General features: G+C 41.8%; 2 protein-coding genes across 9 annotated transcripts in view; one reads left to right on the top strand and one right to left on the bottom strand.

Annotated features, from left to right (window-relative positions):
- atm (ATM serine/threonine kinase) overlaps nt 1-7924 on the bottom strand; it is a 173081-nt gene extending 165157 nt beyond the window's left edge. For 6 of the 8 annotated variants that reach the window (XR_009445848.1, XM_059646634.1, XM_059646637.1 and 3 more), the window contains exon 1: nt 7792-7924. The gene's annotated coding sequence lies outside the window, so the exon portion shown is untranslated. Of the gene's footprint in view, nt 1-7504; nt 7618-7723 lie in introns of those variants that run through there. The other 2 variants (XM_059646635.1, XM_059646636.1) reach the window with 2 other exon arrangements.
- Nucleotides 7925-8050: 126 nt separating this feature from the next.
- Nucleotides 8051-21286, top strand: part of npat (nuclear protein, ataxia-telangiectasia locus) — a 44407-nt gene continuing 31171 nt past the window's right edge. The window contains exons 1-4 of the mRNA XM_048533058.2: nt 8051-8229; nt 11108-11226; nt 19462-19522; nt 20824-20896. Coding sequence (XP_048389015.1) covers nt 8193-8229; nt 11108-11226; nt 19462-19522; nt 20824-20896 — 290 coding nt within the window. The 5' untranslated portion in view covers nt 8051-8192. The remainder of the gene's footprint in view (nt 8230-11107; nt 11227-19461; nt 19523-20823; nt 20897-21286) is intronic.

Here is a 21286-nt window from a genome sequence, read left to right as displayed (position 1 = left end):
ATTGGACGGGCTAAAATAGAAGATGTTAGTCATTGTGATGGAGAGAATGTAGACTTGTATGCTTACGTCAGGGAGCTGGGTTTTCATTGTCCAATGAATGATCATGGTTTGTCGAAAATAAAGAACTGTTTTTATTCGAATAACACAATTCCATTTGCTTAATACAAATCTACAATCTTGTTTTTTTTAAAATAAAAACAAATGAATCTCTTAACAAACCTCTCAAGACCACTGTAAAACATTTTAGACCCCAACCGTAGAATTTCCCCTCTGAACCTCTCTATCAACCGTAAAAATGTTTAACATAGAGAGAGTCATATTGCATGGAAACATAACCTAAAGTCCAACTTGTCCATATTCACCAGACATCCCTATCTGACATAGTCCCATGAGACATTATTTGGCCCATATCCCTCTAAACCCTTCCTATTCATATATCCATCCAAATGCCGTTTAAACATTGTAAATGTACCAGCCTTCATGACCTCTTCTGGCAGCTCATTCCATACACAGACCATTCTCTGTGTGAAAAAGTTAACCTACAGATCCTTTTTAAATCTTTTCCTTCTCACCTTAAAACTATGCCCTCGAGTTGCGGACTCCCCAACACTAGGGAAAAGACCTGATCACTCAACCTATCCAGGCCCTTTATGATTTTATAAACCTTTAATAAGGTCGCCCCTCATCCTTTGATACTCCAGGGTAAAAAGCCTCAACCTTTTCAGCCTCCCCCTATAACTCAAGCTCAAGTTCGTACAACATGCTGGTAAATCCATTCAACACCTTCTCAAATGTAACAACATATTTCCTACAGAATTGTAAGAAGTATTCTAAAAGCGTCCTCACCAATGTCTTGTGCAGCCACAATATGACATCCCAACTCCCACACTTGATGTCCTGACCTACAACTGCAAGCTTGCTAAAACACTTTCTTCGCTGCCCTATCGACTTATTATACCACTCTCAAGGAACTATGCACTTGCACCATTAGGTATCTTTGTTTGGCAACATTCCCTAGGGCCCTACCAGCAACTGTATAACTCCTGCCCTGGTTTGCCTAAACAAAATGCAACACCTCATATTTATCTCAATTAAGTACTGGCCAACTAGCCCACAATGTCTCGCTGTACCGTTAGATAATCTTCACCGTCAACCACACCACCTATTTTGGCATCATCTGCAAACTTACCAACCATACCCCCTATATTTGCATCAAAATAATTTATATAAATGACAAAACGCAATGGACCCAATGCTAGTGCTTGTGGCACATCACTGGCCTCCAGTCTGAAAAGCAATCCTCTACCACCATTCTCTATCTCCTACCTTCAAGCCAATTTTTGTAACCAATTGGCTAGTTACTCCTGGATCTAACATAAAACAGTGTACCATACTGTACCTTGTAAAATACTTTGCAGAAGTCCACATAGATGACTACCACTCTGCCTTCATCAATTTTCTTTGAACTTTTTGAGAAGTGACAATCAAATACGTGAGACATGACTTCCCATGTAAAAAACCATATTGATTATCCCTTTCCAAATGCATGTAAATCCTGTCTTTCAGAATGCCCTCCAAAAACTCACCCGCCACTGACTAAGCTCACTAGTCTGTAGTTCCCTGGCCTTTCCTTAAAACATTTCCTCAGTAATGGCATCACATTAGCCAACCTTCAATCTTCCAGCACCTCATCCATGGCTGTCAACGATACAAATATCTCAGCAAAGGGCCCAGCAATCTCTTCCCTAGCTTCCCACGAAGTTCTGGGAAATACCTGATCAGGTCCCAAGGATTTGTCTACATCAATGCATTTTAAAACCTCCAGCACCACCTCTTCTGTAATATAAACTCTTTTCTTAGACAGTCATAGATGCATAGCATGGAAACCGAGCCTTTGGTCCAACTCATCCATGCTGACCAGATATCCTAAATTAATCTAGTCCCATTTGTCAAAATTTGGCCCATATCCCTCTAAACCCTTCCTATTCATATACCCATCCAGATGCCTTTTAAATGTCACAATTGTACCAGCCACCATCTCTTTCTCTTGCAGCTTATTGCATACGCGCACCACCCTCTGCATAAAAATGTTGCCCCTTAGATCCCTTTTAAATCATTCTCCTCACCTTAAGCCTATGCTTTCTAGTTTTGGTCTCCCCGACCATGGGGAAAAGACCTTGTCTGTTTAACCTATTCATGCCCCTCAAGATTTTATAAACCTCTATAAGGTTATCCCTCAGCCTCCAAAACTCCAGGGAAAGTAGCCCCAGCCTATTCAGCCTCTGCCTATACCTCAACTTTGGTAACATCCTTGTAAAACTTTCCTGAACCCTTTCAAGTTTCAAAACTTCATTCCTATAGGATGGAGACAGAGTGATGCAGTATTCTAAAGATGACCTAACAAATTATGATGTACAGTTGCAACATGACCGCCCACCACCAAACTCAATGCACTGACCAATAATGGCTAGCATATCAAACCGTCTTCACTAACCTGTCTACCTGCGACTCAAGGAACTATGAACCTTCACTCCAAGGTCTCTTTGTTCAGCAACACCCCACCAGGGACTTACCATTAAGTATCCAAGTCCTGCTGTGATCTGCCTTTCCAAAATGCAGCACCTCAAATTTATCTAAATTAAACTCCATCTGCCTCTCCTTGGCCGATCAGCCCATTTGATCAAGATCACGTGTTACTCTGAGGTAACCACCTTTGCTATCATCTGCAAACCTACTAGCCAGACCTCCTACCTTCACACCCAAAACATTCAAATAAACAACAAAAAGCAGAGGATCCAGCACTGAACCTTGTGACACACTGTTGGTTGCAGTCCTCCAGTCTGAAAAGCAACCCTCCAACGCCACCCTGTCTTCTATTTTCAACCCGGTTCTGTATCCAAATAGCTATCTCACTCTGTACTGCATTTGATCTAATCTTTCTAACCAGTCTACCATGAGGAACCTTGTCAATTGCCTTACTGAAGTCTATATCAACCACTTCCACTGTCTGTCCTCATCAATCCTCTTTGTTATTTCTTCAAAAAAAAACTCAACCAAGTTCATGAGACACAATTTTCCATGCATAAAGCCATGTTGATATCCCTAATCAGTCTATGTCTTTCCAAATATATGTAAATCATATCCTTCGGGATTCCCTCCAACAACCTGCCCACCACCGATGTCAGGTTCACTGGTCTACAGTTCCCTGGCTTCTCCTTACCACCTTTCTGAAACAGTGGCATCACGTTAGCCAAACTCCAATCTTCTGGCACCTCACCTGTAGCTATCGAAGATACAAGTAACTCTGCAAGGGGCCCACCAATCACTTTCTTAACTTCCCTTAGAGTTCTGGGATACACCTGATCAGATCCTGGGGATTTATCCACCCTTATACGTCTTAAGACATCCAGCAGCACCTCCTCTGTAATATGGACATTTTTCAAGACGTTGCTAGTGTTCTATGTCTTCCATGTCCTTCTCCACAATAAACACTGATGCAAAATACTCATTAATATGTATCCCTTCTCCTGTGGCTCCACACATAGACAGCGACGTTGATGTTTAAGAGTCCCTATTCTTTCCCTAGTTGTTCTTTTTGCCCTTAACATACTTAGAGAATCTCTTTGGATTCTCTTCACCCTCCTGATTTCCCTCTTAAGCATACTCCTCTATAGTTCTCCCACGGAGATTCAATCAATTCCAGCTGTCTATAACTGAAATATATCTCCTTCTTTTTCTTGACCAAAGCCTCAAAATTTCTAGACATCCAGCACTCTCTATACCTACAAGCGTTGCTCTTCACATTAATAGGAACATATTGTCACTGAACTCTCACTATCTCATTTTTAAAGACGTCCTACTTCCCGACTGTCTCTTCACCTGTAAACAGCCTTTCACAATCAACTTTGAAGGTTCCTAGTGAACTAAGTTGACCTTACTCCAATTCAGAACTTGAATGTTTCAATCAGTTTTATCCTTTTCCAACACTATTTTAAACCTAACTGAATTATGATCATTTGCCCCAAAATGCCCCTCCACTGACACCTCAGTCACTTGTTCTGCCTTACTTCCCAATAGAAGGTCAAATAATGCTCATTGTCTAATAGGAACATCCACATATTGAATAAGAAAATGTTCTTGTACGCACTTAAATTCCTCCCCACCAAAGAATTTAAACCCATGACAGTCCCGGTCTACGTCTGGAAAATTAAAATCCCCTACCATTATAACTCTATTACTCTTTCAAATATCTAAGATCTCTTTACATATTTGCTTCTCAATTTCCAGCTGACTACTGGGGGACCTACAATACAATCCCAACAAGGTGATCACTGGCTTTTCCTTACCACCTTTCTGAAATAGTGACATCACGTTAGCCAACCTCCAATCTTCTGACACCTCACCTATAGCTATTGAAGATACAAATATCTCTGTAAAAGGCCCACGAGTCACTTTCTTAGTTTCCCTTAGAGTTTTAGAATACATCTTTCTTATTCCTCCCTCAGTAAACCGTAATGTGCTGCCTAACCAAAAGCCCCACCACCCCCGCCTCTTGCCTCCCTTTCTACTGTATAGCATTTATAGCCTGAAACATTAAGCTGCCATGTTCTGTCCATCCCAAGCCACATATCTGAAATAGCTGCAATATCCCAGTCCCATGTTCCCAACCATGCCCTAAATTCATCTGCCTTACCTGTCAGGCCTCTTGCATTGAGGTAAATGCACTTTAATTTATCAGTCTTACCTTGTTCTCTGCCAACCTCTTGTCTGACTTGACTATTAGACTTGTTCCCCTTTTCTACTGTATCAGCCTCAGCCTTCTCTCTTTTTCCACTATCGCTTTGGTTCCCAAACCCACTCCCTCCCCTCATTAGTATTAAAGCCTTCCAAGCATCACTAGAAAATATATTGGTCCCTTTCTGATTCAGGTGGAATCTGACTCTCTTATTGTGGTTATTTCAATCCCTGAAGAGATCCCAAATGGTCCAAAAATGTGAATCTTTGTTTCCTGCACTAGTTCCTCAGCCACACATTAATCTATCCTATCCTCCTATTCCTACTTTCATTAGTACGTGGCACCAGTAGTAGCCCAGATATTACTATTCTGAAGGACCTACTTTTTAAAACTTCTACTAGTTTCCTCTGCAGTTCTATTCTATATTATTTCTGCAGAATCTCATCCTCTTCCCTACCAATGTTGTTGCTACTAAAATGCACAATGACTCCTGCTTATCACTCTCCCCTTTTAGAATATTCTGCACTGTCTCTGAGACATCTTGACCCTGACACCAGGAAGGTAACATTCAATCCTGACGTCTTGCTGAAAGACTGTCTGAGCCCCAGACTAAAGTACCCGTTACTTGAAGCTTGACATACCCCTCTATACACCACAGCCAGTCACTGTACCAGAAACCTAGCTGTCAGTACTATACTCCCCTAAGAAGACACCTCCCCACTACCATATCCAAAATGGCATACCTGTTTGAGCTGGGAGTAGCCATAGGAGACTCCTGCTATCTCTCCTACCATTCCTAGTAGTCAACCATCTTCCTAACTGTATCTGCAGTGTGTCCAACTTCCTGAAACTGCCATCCATGTACCTGTGAACTCCTCATTGACTCTAAGTCCTTCGTCTTTCTTAGTTTGGCAGCAAGTGTTTTATACAATGGCATCTGGCAATCTTGGTTGGTAAATTTGCAATAGACATACATGATCTGAGAGATAAGTGCACTTCATTAGAAATTTGCTAATGTCTTGGTCATTGTTGTTCAGCCAGTCTTCTTCCTTCTGTTTAACAAATGGAACTCAGAAATTGTGCCTCAAGTAAAATCCATTAATTCTTTCTGAGAATCTTCAGTGATATACTTCAGAATATCAGTAATCTCTACTGCTAGTTTTGTGTTTCTATTCTTGTCTTTTGGCCATATCCTCCTCGCTACAGCGTTCATTGGCCTGAACAAGACTGTTGACAAAATAAAACTGGGAAGATTTATGGAAGGTTCAATACAAATATGGCTGTAAAAAGATGACCAATGTCATTCACTGGTTTTACAATGGCATGATCCAAATGAGTATGGCATCTAATGCCTTTCTTGTCATCAAAATCACCAAGCAAGGTATTGACTCCAACTCTCTGTATATACTGCTCAGCCACGCTGCAGGACACACTCAAAGATTCTGACACAGAAGTACACATTCAATTCAGGGCAGACTGTAATGCCATCAACTTGCAAAGACTCCAGGTTTACACAAAGGTTGCTAAACTCTACAAAACAAAACCTTTTAGTGCTTAGGTACATGTGACAACAATAAATAGCTGCCAGGCATACACTTGTTAGCAGATGACTATGCTCTCAGAAGACATTCAGTTGCTTGTTAATCACTTGCACTAGCTTCAGAACACTTTGGCTTGATGCCAAGTCTGAAGAAATCATTTTGCCTCAAGTCACCACTAGCCACAAACTCCAAATTACTATTGCATCACTACCAACATTGTCCTCTGTTCAGTACAAATCTTTTACTTTTCTGGGAGTATCCATTCCAATAACACTATGCTTGAAGACAAAATCAATCAATGCTTTGTCAAAGCAAGTTTAGTGCCTGTAGAACTCAGCATGGGGTGGGGGACATGGCAAAAGACACCTCTTCTCCCCTTTCCTACCATTATTCTCTTGTACGAAGAGTCATCTTGATCTCAAAACATTAATGTCATTTCTCTTTTCACAGATGTTGTCAAAGTTGCTGAGTTTTTCTGGTTGTTTTCATTTCAGACTTCCAGCATCCATGGTATACGACTTTTCACCTGTGGCCTGGGATCCAGCACTGATCCGACCCTGAGTGTTTGTCAGGCGGACAGGAGCCTCTGCCTCCCAGTGATTCTGCGGGTCAAAAGGGTTAGCAGCCTCGGGATCCTTGACCCCATGGAATGCTGTTCTTTTCCAGTTAAGGTTTTAAGTGGCACTGAGTATGGTGAGCCTCCCGTAAAACAGGCAACACGTGGTTCTCACCAGCTCAGAACCCCTTCCTTCCACCATCTCCATTAAATGTTGCCTGAGTCAGTCTCTGGCTTGTGAATAAAAACCGAAAGAGCTGCAGATGCTGTAAATTAGGAACACAAACAAAGTTGCTGGAAAAGCCCAGCAGGTCTGGCAGCATCTTTGAAGGAAAAAGAAATCAGAGTTAACGTTTCCGGTCCGGTGGACCCTTCCTGAGAACTTCACAGTCGCTGCCAGATCTGCTGGGCTTTTCCAGCAACTTTGTTTTTGTTCTGGCTTGTGAATGACTGGTCGCTTGGGGAGGGCACCGAATGCCTCGGGAGTTTTCGTCAGGAATGTGCAGAAGTGAAGTCAGACGGTGGTCACAAACCTCCATCTGTCTCACCGAGCAAAGGCCGGCTCACCACTGACCCTTTTCTGATGAAGGGTCTAGGCCGGAAACGTCAGCTTTTGTGTTCCTAAGATTGCTGCTTGGCCTGCTGTGTTCGTCCAGCCTCACACTTTGTTACCTTGCCCAGTATGGCAGAGCCTGCAGATGGGACCTATCAGTCATACAGGACCCACGCAATGATCCAGACAGGCTGGCGGACAATGTTTCCGTATAATCAGCGTCTATGCTGACCTTCCGCTTGGCGGGAAACACTCATCACATCCCAGCGAATCAAACTGCGTGAGTCGGCGATAATGGATAAGAGGATACGCCAGGATTGGTTTATTTAGAAAATCACCTCTAAGCCGCCAAACATCGTGCCATGTCCGCAGCACGGTCAAGCAACATCCTTGTACCAGAACTCACAGTAATAAAAATCCGCACACCACTCTGGGTCCGAATCAAACTTCATTTAAACTCGAGCCCAGGCCATGAGTTCGTTGCAGAGAAGTCGCCGCTGAAACGTTGAACCGATCTACAAATTGACCTCCACCCCGCCTCCTCCATCAATCCATACGCGTGCGCGGAAGCCATGCGGCTGTCGGGGCTTGTAGTCCACTCGTTTCATTAAACTACAACTCCCACATTGCAATCTACCTGTCGCCTCACTTCCGCCGGACGCTGGTGCGGGATAAGGGCTGCGTTGTTTTTACGCGCCATTTTCAGCTGGAGGACCGGCATCTAATGTGGTTGAGCGGCGAACGGCGAGGGAAGGTCGGCCGCTCCTCACGGCTCCCTCCTCATTTCCAGGGGCTGATTCGGTGAACATGCTGCTGCCGTCAGACGTAGCGCGGCTTGTCTTGGGTAGGTGGGTTGGACACTCGGTCCAGTGGGCCATCTGTGTCCCTGGGGCGGTGCTGGGCCGCTGATTGGGAAGGCGTTAGAACCGGCGGCGGGCAGTACTGTATTTTGCAGCTTCAAGTGGGTGGGATATCACTCGCTCCATCTAGAGATACCTATTGTCGAAGGCCGTTTAATTAGCAACCTTTAGTGGTAACTTACTCAAAGTTTCTGTTGTACAGTTGAATCGCAGCCAGTACTACACTGGGTCTGCCACCGTGGGTTAATTATATTTGCGAGTGTCTGGTTCTCCGACTGGATATTTATTCACTTTTTCCTTTTGCCTCAACTCAGTGTCATCTGTGCTTGACAGCTTCAGCTATCTCTGACATTGTGTTGACATTGCTTCATGTGACTTTAGAACGTGAATGTGGTTGTTCTTAATCTGCCTCAGCAGACATTTTACATCAATTGCAAAGAATGGACAGCAACATCGTGACTGCTATTTATTTTTAATGCGGATATTGTGTGTGAATAACACCCTAAGGCTTGGAATAAATTATTTTGTTTTTGTATGCTAATTTTCTACCTAGTAGAAAGATAGAATACTTACAATGAATCCTGCACAAAAAATTTCAAACCATCATCCTTCCCATTCCATTAATGAATCACACTGGCTGCTTACAAGTTAGTTTTATCCTAGGATGCTGTGGAGCTGCTGGAATCAGTTATCAAGTTATTGATTCTACAATTTGGCTGTGTTCACTTGATGTCTGTTTTTCCTTGCTCTGAAGCTGTCTTCTTTCATGAAAAAAATTCAGCTTCCATTCAATGTGAAATATTTAAACCCAAAATGGTGATTATTAATTGGCCTTGAAAATTAATTGGTAATCATTCCATTAGGCAGATGTCAGACACTCTTCATGATTGATGTGGTAAACAGCGTAGTTGCTAAAACATATAAGGTAGTACCTCATCCCCGATCATAGTCTGAAAGTATAACTAATGCAAATAGCTGTATGTTTATAGTTGACTCATTACAAAGGAAAAATGCACACTTGTTATTGTCCTTTAAATACAGTATACAAAAGAAACAATTCATGTTAATTTCTTCTGTAAATGCAGGATTTTGAGGATTTATATTGTGAAGTGCTTGGAATGTAGTTACTACTATAACCCAAGCTATGTATCAAACAATGTGCGTGCTCAAGTCCTGGAAATGATGAACAGTGTTTTTAATGATATTAGCTGAAATATAAATATTAGTATCTTTTATGTTCAAGTAAGAGGGTAGGTGGAACTTCCATTTAACATCTCATTGGAAATTTGGCAACTTGGAAAAAGATAGTACTCCTATAGCTCTAGAAAGAAGTACCAGCCTAGATTGTACACTTATGTCTCTGGAATAGGACTTGAACCAGAATTTTCTGACTTGTAGGTGTACGATTGTTCTACCACTGAGTTAATGCTTTTATAGTTGCTGATCTAGACTCATGCACCAAGATAGACATGTTAAATTTCTGTGTATGTTATTGAAACTAAATAAAGGCTTCGAATTGTTTATTGAAGAACGAATAAAATGGGTCAGAATTGTGTAGCCTACTCTCAACCATTTATGTTTTTAATGATCAAAACTAGAGCACAGCAGAAGAAATTGATGTATATTTTTATATTTTAATATACAGTAGATTGTTCATTCTTAGGATAACTGAAACAAGTTGCCCTTCACCAGTGTGCTATGAGTTAAGTAGAACAATAAGTATCATTACATGGCTAAATGTTTTTCTCAGGTCACACAGATGGAATACAAAAATGTTGTGCTTATTTAAATGCTTATAGGAAAGAAAGTGAAGGAGTAGCCTTTTATTTGAGTGATATGTGGATAATTTACATAAAGGGCTTACGAAATGTACTTAAAATGAATGATAATGGCACATTGTCCAGTGAATTAATGCAGCCCTGTAAAATGATGATTTCTGTTGTAATGCATAGCAGTATAGCTCACAATCAAGATTTGTTTAATGTAGAATTTTAATCCTCAACATCCAGAAGTGAGTTTCTCAAATCTCTAGCATCACGCAAATATGTTATGTAACTATCAGTTATTAAGTCTTGCCTAGGCTTGGGATATGGCGAGCAAGGCAGAGATGGGATAGTTGTTGGAGGAGTCGTGGGGTCATGATGGAATTGCAGCAGTTAGTAACAGCTTGCTGTCAAGCAGCCAGACGTTTCCTCCTTCAGAAAGCCTAGCATCATTGCAAATCATTATTTACTTTAATGGAAGTATTTGTCCCCATATCTCAAATTTGACATCCCATGTAACTCATCAGTTGCATACATAACGTGATACATGATGACACAATCATACCAACTGCTGTACTCCGTCTGAATGTTGTCCACCTGATCTACCAAACAAGTGTTCCAGTGTGTGATACATAAGGAATGATACTTTTTTCCCTTGTTTGAAAAACAGATATTTGTCTGCTAATGCTTGCCGCACTAAACAAGCACATTTGCTGAAGCTTATCACAATTTGCAAAAGGGGAATTTCCCTACAAAGCAAAATCATGGCTGAAAAACCTGTGATTTTTGGTTAAGATTCTGAACTTCCTTTGCATCTGTTTATGGTAAAAGCCTATGTTTAATTCTTTGATAACATGGTGTAGAGCTGGATGAACACAGCAGGCCAAGCAGCATCAAAGTCTTCTTACTCCTCTGCTGCCTGGCCTGCTATGTTCATCCAGCTCTACACTTTGTCATCTCAGATTCTTCAGCATCTGCAGTTCCTCCTATCTCTGCTTAATTCTTCAACTGCTAAAATGTTTGCAGCAGCTTATATTTTAAAATGTCACTTCCTGCATTGGCCAATGACAAGCTGAACTTTATTATGTTTTTCTTACAGGATACCTGCAGCAAGAAAAGCTTTCTAATACTTGCAGAACCTTTATATTGGAAAGTGGAGATCTAAAGGAGTATGCCGAACACAGTACCGAGGATGGGGTGGTGCCTGCTTGTTTGCTGGTATGGATTGCATGCATAATTTCTCTGCGTTATAAGTATTGGTGGGATTGAAAGGCCCATTAAGGACCTCCAAGCAGAGCTCCCATGTGATAAATCAGAAGACTAGATTTTACAATACCACATTTTTTTAAAAAAGGGTTGAAGCAGGCCTCAACACAATCCTCAGATGGATAAAGATTCAGTTTTTGTTGCTTGGGCCCATGTGTTCAAGCAGGATGTGTCTGTGATGAATGTGTAAAGCTAACCTGTGCCTTTTATCTCGGTGGGAAAATTCTTGATGTGTGCAGACAGCCTAAGTTGAAAATTGCAGCTTTTCAAGGGTGCATTTTGCTACATTGTCACCATTTAAAGGTTCACTCTGTGAAGAATTAGTATCCTTATAAGTCATTAATTTTTCCCAGTTTGAACCTGTGCCCTCTTTATTTTTGAATTAATATTCTAAACTCTTCCACTTTCTTACGATCTCCTGCTTCTAAAGATCCACTTTCACACATTCCTTTTTCAAGTTTAAAAACCCAAGATTCCCATGTTTCATCTTTCAAGATCTCATTCTGTACTCCATCTCATGCTGTTTCAGTTTCTTCTTTCATTATCAATGATCAGGGCCGGATATAGAACTTGAGACACTATAAGGCAGAGTACAGTTTGGCCATTCCTCCTCCTCTTGATCTATGTTCTCCTTTTTTGCCAAAAATGAGCGATTGTCTATCTGCTTTGTTGATTGCTGTTCTTTGGTTGATCTGTTAAGACAACTAGGTCGTTTTCAGTTTATTGGTATTTCACCACTGTTTGGAGTATGTGTTGCACTTGTCCTTCAATGAGCTATACTTGACTAAAAAAGGATTGAAATATCATACAGGCGTGTTATTGCCCTACTTATTTTATTTGAGATTTTTTTTTGATTCTGTCATCCTTCTCGTATGTTCACCTTTATCGCAAAAAGATTTGATTACAAAAGCTAAGAAGTCATACTTCAAATGCATTGAATTCTGATGAGGCCGAATCTACAACATTGTATGCCATATCTTACCTAACCAAAGATCTACTAGCTGTAGAAGGAGTGCAGCAGATGATCACCTGTCTTAAGTCTTAGGGTTGAGAGGTGACTTAATTGAAACATATAAAATAATCAGAGGGTTAGATAGGCTCTCCCTATCCACCCTTTTTCCTAGGATGGTGACGGCGAGCACGAGGGGGCATAGCTTTAAATTGAGGGGTGAGAGATATAGGACAGATGTCAGAGGTAGTTTCTTTACTCAGTAGTAAGGGAATGGAACGCTTTGCCTGCAATGGTATGTGGATTCGCCAACTTTAGGTACATTTAAGTCGTCATTGGATAAGCATATGGACGTACATGGAATAGTGTAGGTTAGATGGGCTTCAGATCGGTATGACAGGTCGGCACAACATTGAAGGCGGAAGGGTCTGTACTGTGCTGTAATGTTCTATGTTCTCAGTTATGTATCACCAGTAAAACCTCAGCTAGTTTCGAAATGAAAGTCTCAAACCTATGTCATCAAATCTACATTGAGGTAATGAGACTGATTAGATTTAGTTTAATACAATTAATTTGTTAGTTAGATTTATGATTTCTTGGTTGGATTTTGTGAAAGTAAAGATTTCTGTGAAGCTTGACTTAGCTTTAGAACTTAAATATTAAGCTGTACCAACTATTCTGTCAATATGTATGCAAATTATCTGCACAACTAAGTTATATTTTGAGGAAGAACATTGCTGCAGGCTTTACTGTCTGCAACACAGAAAATCAAGGTTCCTAAGACAATTTTCAAATCTACAACCACTTCCATCTAAAAGGACAAGGGCACTTGCTGTGTGGAATTTCATCACCTGACAGATCTCCTTCAAGCCTACTTACCATCCTGAATCTGAAATATCAGTGTTCCTTTCCTGCATATAAATCCTAAAACTTCTGAACAGTAATGTGGGTCTACCGACACAAAATGACCAGAGGCAGCTCACCGAAGGCAATAGGAAGGAAATCTGTGAGCAATAAATGCTGGCCCAACCAGGTAAACCCATTTCTCATGAATGGATTTTGAAAAATACGAAATAGGAACCTGTTGAAATTGTTTAAAATGTTGTCAAACCGAAGGAGTTTAGAAGCCAAGCTCATGTCATTCATAAACTTGCAAGTGATATTCCCATGTATTTGCTGCCTTTATCCTTCTATGTGTTAGTATTTGTGGGTTTAGAAGGTGTAGTCTAAACAGCCTTCGTGAATTTCTGCAATGCATCTTGTAGATGGCACACACTTGCTCCTGAGTGTCAGTGATGGATAGACTGAATGTTTGTCAGTGTGGTGACAGTTAAGCAGGCTGCTTTGCCTGCATGGTGTCAAGCTTCTTGAGTGTCCCACTACACTCCTGACTTGAGCAGGTTTTGAATGCCAGGAGATTAATTACTCAGAAAAGATTCCTAATCCCTTGCCTGTTCCCGTAGTGACAGTACTTGTATGACTGGCCCACTAGTTTCTGGTTAATGCTAAACCCCAGGATGCCAGTAATTGGTGATTTTGTCATCAGGATGCCATTGAATGTCAGAGATCATGATTAGATTCTCTGTTGGGGATAGTCATTGCCCCGCACTTGTGTGCCGCAAACGTTACAAAACGCTAGTGCGGCCTCATTTGGAATATTGCGTGCAGCTCTGGTCGCCCCATTACAGGAAGGATGTGGAAGCATTGGAAAAGGTGCAGAGGAGATTTACCAGGATGTTGCCTGGTCTGGAGTGCAGGCCCTATGAAGAAAGGCTGAGGGACTTGGGTCTGTTCTGTTTGGATAGAAGGAGGCTAAGAGGGCATTTAATAGAGATATCCAAGATGATCAGAGGATTAGATAGGGTGGATAGTGAGAGTCTTTTTCCGAGGATGATGACTTCAGCTTGTATAAGGGGGCATAGCTACAAATTGAGGGGTGATAGATTTAAGACAGATGTCAGAGGCAGGTTCTTTACTCAGAGAGTGGTAAGGGCGTGGAACGCCCTGCCTGCCAATGTAGTGAACTCAGCCACATTAGGGGCATTTAAACAGTCCTTGGATAAGCATATGGATAATGATGGGATAGTGTAGGGGGAGGTGCTTAGATTAATTCACAGGTCAGCGCAACATTGAGGGCTGAAGGGCCTGTTCTGTGCTGTATTGTTCTATGTTCTATGTTCTATTATGAAAATTGGTCATTTATCATTCCACAAAAAATAGTAACTGACTTTTGACTAATATTTTCTAATGCAAAATCCAGATATTTACAGGAGGGATAATTTGAGAGTCATAGAGCTGTACAGTGTGGAAGCAGACCCTAAGGTCCAACTTGTCCATGCCGACCAGATCTCCTAAATTAATTTAATCCCATTTACCAGCATTTGGCCCATATCCCTCCAAACCCTTCCTATTCATATACCCACCCAAATGCCTTTCAAGTGTAATTGTACCAGCCTCCCCCACTTCCTCTGGCAGCTCATTCCATACATGCACCACCCGCTGCATGAAAACGTTGCTCCTTAGATCTTTCACCTCTCAGTATACGCGTATGCCCTCTACTTTTGGTCTCCTCAGCCCTGTGGAAAACACCTTGTCATCCTGTCTGTGGCCCTCATGATTTTATAAACTTCTTTAAGGTCACCCTTCAGCCTCCGACTCGCTAGGGAAAATAGCCCCAGCCTATTCAGTCACTCTCTCTCTCGAGCTCAAAAACTCTAACCCAGGCAACATTCTTGTAAATCTTTTCTGAACCCTTTCAAGAGAAAAGGATGAGATTCACAGGAGGGAATATAGGAAGGTAGGCAAGAATTTAAAAAGTAGGTCCTTGAGGGTGGTAATATCTGAATTACTCCTGGTGCCACGAGTGAGGTGAGGGTAGGAATAGGAGGATAGAACAGATAGATGAATGCGTGGCTGAGAACCTGCTGTGCGGAGAAAAGAATTCATGGTTTTTCTTTTTTTTCCTTTGGATCATTTGAATCTCTTCTAGAGTAGAAGTCACCTGTATAAGAAGGACGGATTGCACCTGAATTGGAAGGGGATTAATATACTAGTGGGGAGATTGGGGGCGGGGGACAGGACCGAGGAAGATCATGAAGAAAGATATCAATCTGAGACTGATGCAGCTGGGATAAGGAGTAAGTCAAACAGTCGGAGCAGAGAATGAGGTAGGACTGATAAATTAATCTCCATTTATTTCAAAACTAAAGGCTTGGGGGATGCTTGGGGACATGGGACTGGGATATCATAGCAATTACAGAGACGTGGCTCAAGGATAGACCAATTGGCAGCTCAACCTTCCAGTACATAGATGCTATAGGAATGATAGAAAGGGGGTCAAGAGTGGAGGGGAAGTGGCATTTTTGATTAGGGGTAACATTTATGGCTGTGCTTCAAGAGGATATTCCTGGGAATTTGTCTGGGAGATTATTTGGGTGGACCTGAGAAATAATAAAAAAAAAGGGATGATCACCTTATTGGGATTTTACTGTAGACCCTCCAATAGTAGTGGAAATTGAGAAATAAATTTATAAGGAGACCTCTATTATAATAGAGAATAATAGCATGGATATGATGGGGGATTCTAACTTTCCAAATAGACTGGAGCTGCAACTGTGTTAAGAACTTGGATGGAGAAGAATTTAAGTGTGTACAAGAAAGTATTCTGATTTGGTATGTGCATGTACCTATGAGAGCGAGTGCACAACTTGACATACTTGGAAATAAAGCAGGGCAGGTGACTTGAGTGGGGGAGCGTTTTAGGTCAAATGATCATTATTCAATTAGTTTTAAAATACTGATTGAAAAGGATAGACCAGATCTAAAAGTTAGTTCTAAATTGGGTGAAGGCCAATTTTGGTGGTGTAAGGCAAGAACTTTCAAAGATTGATGGGGGGGTGTATGGAAAATGGCAATCCCTCAAATGAGATAATGAGAGTTCAGAGATAGTATGTTCCTTTTTAGGGTGAAGGGCAAGGCTGGTAGGTGTAGGGAATGCTGAATGACTACAGAAATTGAGGTTTTGGTGAAGAATGAGAAAGAAGCATATGTCAGGTACAGACAGCAGAAACTGAGTGAATCTCCAGGAGAGTATAAAGACAGGAGCACTATTCTAAAGAGGGCAGATCAAGAGGCAAAAAGGGACATGAAATAACTTTGGCATATAGGGTTAAGGATAATCCAAAGGGATTCTATAAATATGCGGGTGTCCTCCAAGTGCTCCAGTTTCCTCCCACAGTCCAAAGATATGTGGGCGAAGTGTATTGGCCTGTTTCCACACTATAGGGATTCTATGATCGATCATTTAAGGACAAAAAGGTAACTAGGGAGAAAATAGAGCCCCTTAAAAATCAGCAAGGCCACCTATGCATGGACCTGCAGGAGATGGGGCAGATACTGAATAAGTATTTTGAAAATCTTCTCAAAACTCGCTAGCATTTTGCATCAGTGTTTACTGGGGAGAAGGACATGGAAGATAGAGAACATGGGGAACTAAATAGCCACATCTTGAAAAATGTCCACATTATAGAGGAGGAGATACTGAATGTCTTAAAATTTAATAAAGGCAGATTAAAAACCCAGGACATGATCAGGTATACCCTAGTACTCAATGGGAAGCTAAGAAGGTGATTGCTGGGCCCCTTGCTGAGTTGTTTGTGTAATTGATAGCTACAGGTGTGGTGTCAGAAGATTGGAGGTTGGCTAACATGGTGCCACTATTTCAGAAAGGTGGTAAGGAAAAGCTAGGGAACTGTAGGCCAGCGAACCGGACATCAGTAGTGGGTGAGTTGTACAATGGCATCCTGAAGGATAGAATTTACATGTATTTGGAAAGGCATGGACTGATTAGGGACATTAACGTGGCTTTTTGTATGAGACATCATGTCTCACTAACCTGATTGAGTTTTTTTTTGAAGAAGTAATGAAGATCAGAATTGCACACAGTATTCCAAAAGTATTCTAACCAATGTCCTCTAGGCACAACATGACTTGCCAATTCCTCTACTCAATGCACTGACTAATAAAGACAAGTATACCATAAGCATTCTTTATTATCCTGTCTACCTGTGACTCTACTTCCAAGGAGCTGTGACTCGCGCACGTGCGCACACACATCCGATCAAGATCTGTTGTACACTGAGGTAACCTTGGCTGTCCACAACACCAACTTTGGTGTCAACTGCAAACTTGCTAACAATACTTCCTATATTCACGTGTAATCATTTACATGAATGACCAAGAACAGCTGATTCAGCACTGCTCCTTGTTGCACAGCGCTGATCAGAGGCACCGAGTCTGAAAAGCAACCCTCCACCACACCACCTCTATCCTACTTTGAGCCAGTTCTATATTCAAGTAGCTCGTTCTCCAAGTATTCCATGTGATCTAACCTTGCTAACCAGTCTACTGTGTGGAACCTTGTTGAACGCCTGAACAAAATTCATGTAGATCACATCCACCAATTTGCTTTCACCAAACCTCTTTGTTACTACTTCAAAAAAACTCACGTTAGTGAGACAATATATCCTATGCAGAAAGCCATGTTGACTATCCTTAATCAGTCCTTGCTGTTCGAAATACATGTCTCTCAGGATGGCACCAACATGTTCACCACCGATGACCAGTCTCTCGTTCCCTGGCTTTTCCTTACCTTTTTTAAATAGTGGCACCCCATTAGCCAACCTCCAGTCTTTGAGTACCTCACCTGTAACTATTAATGATACAAATGTCTGAGCAAGGGGCCCAGCAATCACTTCTCTAGCTTCCCTCAAAGTTTGAGGGGACGCCTGATCAGATCCCAGGGATTCATCGCCTTTATGCATTTTAAGACATCCAGCACCCCCACCTCTATGCAAAATCAAAATGTCATATATACTAAGTGACTTAGTAATGAAAATTTTATCAAATGAAATACTGAATCACCGAATCATATAGCAGGGAGGCCAAGTAAATAGCGTCAATTTGAAGGAGTTATCCAATGAGTCCCTCGCCCTGCTCTTTCTCCAGTACCCTTTCTGGCAGTACAGACAATGATAAATATTTGCACTTTAAAAAATTTATCTTCAAGTCACTTTTTGACAACTGTTTTTAAATCGACTTCATAGAAGCCTTAATTTTGGAATGCATTAATTTGGGACTCTGTTTTGCGACCAATGAAAAATTATTCCTTGCCCACCCCTGTTGTCTTTCTCCTTGCTTTCCTGCTCTGTTCAAATGCAGCTTAATATAATATTGAAGAGCAGTAACTTCTGACCATGTTCCATTGGCCAGACAGTTGTTGTTCCAGCATAGATAGGACTTGCACATCAGGATCTCGGGATTCCCCATTATAGAACATAGAACATTACAGCTCAGTACAGGCCCTTCGGCCCTTGATGTTGTGCCGACCTGTCATACCGATCTCCAGCCCATCTAACCTACACTATTCCGCGTACGTCCATATGCTTATCCAATGACGCCTTAAATGTACCTAAAGTTGGTGAATCTACTACCATTGTTGCAGACTGAGTAGAAAGTGCCCAGGAAATTGAAGATTCCTGAGCTTAGAGCTATCTGAAAGTATCCATTTAACTTGAAAAATTCAGAGTTCTGATGAACTCGTACTTGCCTCTCAGACACTCAACTACACCTATCCCTGACCTGATGTTGCCTCTTTCCCTCAAGATTCAAACCCCTCCGAAATCTGCCTGCTGATGGATTTTACTGAAGGAGGCTCGTTAGTGGCATATCTTGTCAGAAGTGCCACCTGTCGTCTTTAGTAATGAAGAAGGGGTGGAGTGACAATCTGAGTGAAACTGCCATTCCTCAGAAAATCTAACACCATCATTCAACTTGACACCTTACAGCCTTTTGGATTCAGTGTTCAGAAAGTTTTGCTCAATTACTAACCACATTTTTTCCGACTGCCATAGCCTCTCTTCTCTTTGTTTCATTGTGATTCACAACATCATCCTCTCTCGTTAGTCAATCTATCCTGCCTTTACTATCTAATTTCTCTTCTGTTCTTCTCCGCCTCCTAACTTTCTCTTTATTTGCTTAATATACAATACGCTTCTAACTAATTTCACTTCTAAGGTCTAATCATTAATCTGAAATGTTAACTCTGTTTCCCTTTGCACAGATTCTACCTGACCTGTAGAATATTTGCATCAGTTTTTTATACTTCGGTTACACATTCCAACCAAAGTTTTTTTTGTGGTTTCATGCTGTTTATTAATACTGAAATCATTCTCTTTCAGTCACTTTTTGGAAAAAACTTGAAAACTATTCTTAACGAGTATGTGGTTATGAAAGCAAGAGGTAAGCGTGGTATGTGCTCTGAATTCTAGGATTCCATGAAAATGTTTTCTCATTTAACTAACAGTAAATACAGCCAGTAAACTCACCTGCAGTTTTGGGTGTATGATGTATGTGTATGATGACAAATTGTATCTCCAAGGGACAGTAGGAACTGCAGATGTTGGAGAATCTGAGATAACAAGGTGTAGAGCTGGATGCACACAGGCCAAGCAGCAGCAACAAAACAGAATCCCCCTCGTCCTCACTTAGCACCCCACTAACCTCTGGATCCAATGCATCATCCTCCGCCATCTGCAAATTGACTCCCCACCAAGGACATTTTTCCCTCCTTCCCCTTATCTGCCTTCCGGGGGGACCTGTCCCTCTGTGACTCCCCTGTCTGCTCCACACTCCCCACCAGTCCTGGCACTTTTCCCTGCAACCACAGGAAGTGCTACACCTGCCCCTGCACCTCTCCCCTCATCCTGCATCCCAGGCCCCAAGAAAATCTTCCATATTAACATACGTGCAGGTGAACATCTGTTTAATGTGGTATACTGTATCTCCTGTTTCTGATGTGGCCTTCTGTATGTCGGGGAAACAAAGTAGAAGCTTGGAGACTGCTTTGTGGAACACCTGCACTTGGCTCGCAACAAATGACTGCACCTCCCAGGTGCGAACCACTTCAGCTCCTCCTCCCACTCCTTGGGCCACCTGTCCATCCTGGGCCACCTCCAGTGCCAGAACGATGCCACCCGAAGGTTGCAGGAACAGCACCTCATCTGCTTGGGAACCCTGCAGCCCAATGGTATCAATGTGGACTTCACAAGCTTCAAAATCTCCCCTCTCCCTACTGCATCCCAAAACCAGCCCAGCTCGTCCCTGCCTTTCTAACCTGTCTGACATCTCTCTCACCTATCCGCTCCTTTCACCTTGACCCCCACCCCACCTCCTACCTACCAGCCTCATCCCGCCTCCTTGACCTGTCTGTCTTCCCTTGACTGACCAACTCCCATCCTAACTCCCCACCTACACTAACCTTTATTGGCTCCATCTCTGCCTCCTTAACCTGTCTGCCTCCTCTCCACCTATCTGCTCCTTTATCCATCTTTCATTCGCCTCCCTTTCTCCCTCTTTATTTCAGAATCCCCCTCCCCTCCCCCACTTCTGAAGAAGTGTCTAGACCCGAAAAGTCAGTTTTCCTGCTCCTCTGCTGCTTGGCCTGCTGTGTTCACCTAGCTCTGCACCTTATAATCTCAGGAGTGTCCTAGTTTCTTTTGGCAAAGCTGAATTTTATCCACCTCTTCTCTTTTTTTTTCTAGATTCAATGCCGGAAGCACCTGCAGTTTTACCATCCCTTTGGCGGAAATTGGAGTACACACTTTCTCAAATTAGGTAATTAGCTTCTCAGTTGAAATTTACACTAGTTATTATATTTTTAAACAAAATAATGGCAATTAGAATGCACCATCATATATGTTTGTAGAAAAGTCTCTTGCAAAGCTGAAATTGAATATTTCCTCAAGTCAGGCGTATGGTGTTCACATTAAGCATTCCTGTTAGTTACATTGCAGTTCAATGCAAAATAAAACTCCCTTTACTTCATTCTAATGAATGTACTTCCATCCTCTGTACAATAACTTTATGTCCTGTACCAAGTCCAATTTAACACAAGTTATGTGACCATCCACCCCATTCAGGAGCTACATTGAGATCAGCCAAACAGAAATTACAAGAGACCATTTAAGAAGAGAGCCCAAGCTTAAGAGCTAAAATATTCCATTC

This window comes from Stegostoma tigrinum, chromosome 6 (genome assembly GCF_030684315.1).
Source record: "Stegostoma tigrinum isolate sSteTig4 chromosome 6, sSteTig4.hap1, whole genome shotgun sequence".
NCBI classification, from domain to species: domain Eukaryota; kingdom Metazoa; phylum Chordata; class Chondrichthyes; order Orectolobiformes; family Stegostomatidae; genus Stegostoma; species Stegostoma tigrinum.
Note: the sequence above shows the minus strand (reverse complement) of the source record. Positions and strands in the feature narration are given on the sequence as shown.